Raw genomic sequence first — 3,059 nt, forward strand, 5'->3', positions numbered from 1 at the left:
ACCGAACCTGTACAGAGATTAATTACTGAAGATAACAGATAAAATATAAAGTTTGTTTTTAAGAAATGTTTGATAACTATCTCAACATTATAGAGATTTTGCATGTGAAATTTCAAAATTTTCTGATGCACAAAAGTATTTTTAATCTTAAAATGAAAACTACTTTGCATGATAGATAGGCAAGATGTGAAAAGAAAAAAAGGCATGAGAGAAACATTGCTTTACAAACCTTAAGACTTAAGTAAAAAATTAAATATTTTGCATATGAAAGCATTGTAATGTTTACTGATAAACTGCCAAATTTTGTTAACATTCACTTACTAATTTAAAAGTTATAGCATGAAAACTATAACAAGCACAAAATGGTTACAAGGTCAGTCCCAGGGACCGAGCCTGGGTTGAAAGAGTTAACAGAGACCCCTATGTACAAATGCAGTTAAAAGTAAGTCTTAGCAAGACTTCATACTGTGGTTGGCCATAGTTGTTTAACAAGTACTCTAAACACATCTACTAAAACTGTATATGTTATATAAGTAAGTGTCTCTTTCACATACAATCTTTTAATAACGTTGCCTGGGGATGTATTTTAAAAGTAAACCTTAACTAATTCAGTGCAGAATGAAAACTTTAGATATTTTTCAAAATTAATGTTTATTAATGAATGTACTTATATTATTTTCCTGATATTATTCTTCGCAATTATATATCTTTAGTTATCTTAATAATGAGATGTTGTAAATACAATTTGAAGAATACTGAAACAGCTCATTAATGCTATTGACTCTTATTTATTGCTTCCTCCATTTCCTTACCCAAGGAAAATTTCTTTTTTATCTTGTATTTTAAGAATTACTGAATTAAAAATTCCAAACAAAACTAGGGAAAGTAACAAGTTAATTGTAACTCTTTAACCATTTATTTTTGTCATATAGTCATTTATTTTTCTTTGTTGTCTAATTTTAATACTTGAAAACAATGTTTAGTTTTAAGTTTAAAATTATAATTCGTGTACAAAGCTGTAGTTGATAGTTTTTATCTTCATAATAGTTCTGCATACAAAAGTGCTGGAAAAGTCACTATTGAACTCTAGATAATATTGTATGGTCACCTTGGCAACTTAAATCAATGTTAACATAAGACGACAGACAAATTCCTGTGAAAAATATTGTAATTGTTTGGTGCATTTATATATTCTAATATTATTTTATTATGTATTGTTTTTATGTGACTTGTACACTTGTTGCAATGTAATGAATGTATTAAAAATGATGTTAATATAATTTTTCCTTTATAACTGTCAAACTGTTGAGCCTTAAATGCTGAAAACCAACAGACTGTTTGAAGATTTTTAGACATGCAGGTTGAGTCAATGTTTAAGGTATGAAGTATACATGTATAATTATAATATGATAGTAGATATGTGTGTGGATGAGAAAGTCATGTAATTGGCAAACTTCCTAATCAACTGGTACTCAGTTCTGCTCCGTTGTTTTAATAAATTTTACCCACAGGACACTCCTGTCAATCTTCTGTCAGTTGTTTAATTAGACTCGGATTTTTTGCACCATTATTTGTATCTGTTTGCTGCAGTGATCAAACCCTGAATTCTAGCCAGAGACATTCTTCTACCTCATCAGAGTGAACAGTCTCCGAGTTGTAACTCCCACCTTCCAGATATTTCTTCACATTGGTTCTTCTGTGATACTATTAGATAACACTTCTCACTTGTCAAGGTTGTGACTTTGGAAACATGCAAAACCAGACTCATTTTTGGACTATTTGAACCTTATCAAAAAGTTACAAAAGGTCAAACATTTTTTAACTCTCATCTAGAAGATATTTTTTTTCCAGGATTCAGACTTTGACTGTTCTACCCAGAGCTAATGAACGAAAATTTTCTGTTAATAATCATGGAAATTTGTTTTTGTATTCTTGGTAGAACGTGTTTATGTAGACAACAAATTCCTTCATGAATGTTTATTATTTACCATAAAATTTCTAATAAGATCATTGGAACTGACACTATTAAAGTATACATTTGATACAAAAGTTTAATAAATGATTAGAGTAAGAGGGATTTGCAGTTTTACGTATAATGTTCTCTTGGATTTTTTTTACATTGTACACAGTACAGGAAATTGAAAAGTGTATTTATCTGTAACAAAAGTTTTAAAGTTCAAATAACTAAAACTTACAAATTAACCATATGAAATAGTTAATATTTTTTTTTGCAAAGTATACAAAAATGTGACAACATGTCTGTTGAGTTTGGTTAAAAAATGCAGAGTAAGGGCAAAGATTCTGTACTAAAAGCATATAAATTTGGTTAAAATGTATTAGAACAGTAAGTGATTTAACTTCTAATTACAGAATTGGTTCCACTTCACTCCCACCTGTTCCGTCATCTCTCTGCCCCAGTATACCTGTGATGGATACATCCACTCCTCCATATTATCCTCCAGTCTCTAGCCCATACTCTGACTTATTAGTTCCTCATTCAAGTCATGTCAACTCTTATCCAAGTAAGCCATTTTCTAGGAAACTTAACTGCCTGATAATTCTGTCATTTAGAATGACAAGTTCATCACTTAGAGGTAAACTTAATAGCGTTCTCCATGTCTTGTATTTTAATTTTTGACAAATTTGTTACTTTATTATGGGTTAATTAGAATCTGTTTTTTTAAAATGAAATTTATCATTGCACTGTAATACTTTTTTGTGTAATAAAATAATTTAAAAAATATATTTTACTATGCTATGCAGTGAAGTGAAACTTATGAATATTTTTACAGATTTTTCTGACCTATATACAATTCTGGGTGGCTCTGAAAGTGATCGACAGGTAGAGTTTTAATATTATGTTTTTTGTTTTGAATTTTAAGGTATCTGTTTGTTACTGCCGACTTTTTCTGGTGTAGTAATAACAGCTTTCCCATTTTTTTAAGAGTTTAAAAAACATTTTTGTGTAGTAATTAATTACTGCCAAGATTAGTGGTTTACAAAAACACACACACACATATATATATATATATATATATATATATATATATAGTATATAT

General features: G+C 29.1%; 1 protein-coding gene across 2 annotated transcripts in view; it reads left to right on the top strand.

The window, feature by feature from the left end:
• The window catches only part of LOC106468232 (E3 SUMO-protein ligase PIAS2-like), a 63,251-nt gene that overhangs the window by 51,122 nt on the left and 9,070 nt on the right, over positions 1–3,059 (top strand). For both annotated transcript variants that reach the window (XM_022396565.1, XM_013928645.2), the window contains exons 12-13: positions 2,371–2,522; positions 2,793–2,842. In XM_022396565.1, the coding sequence (XP_022252273.1) occupies positions 2,371–2,522; positions 2,793–2,842 (202 nt within the window). The remainder of the gene's footprint in view (positions 1–2,370; positions 2,523–2,792; positions 2,843–3,059) is intronic.

The sequence above is a fragment of the Limulus polyphemus genome, unplaced genomic scaffold, assembly GCF_000517525.1.
Source record: "Limulus polyphemus unplaced genomic scaffold, Limulus_polyphemus-2.1.2 Scaffold2925, whole genome shotgun sequence".
NCBI lineage: Eukaryota > Metazoa > Arthropoda > Merostomata > Xiphosura > Limulidae > Limulus > Limulus polyphemus.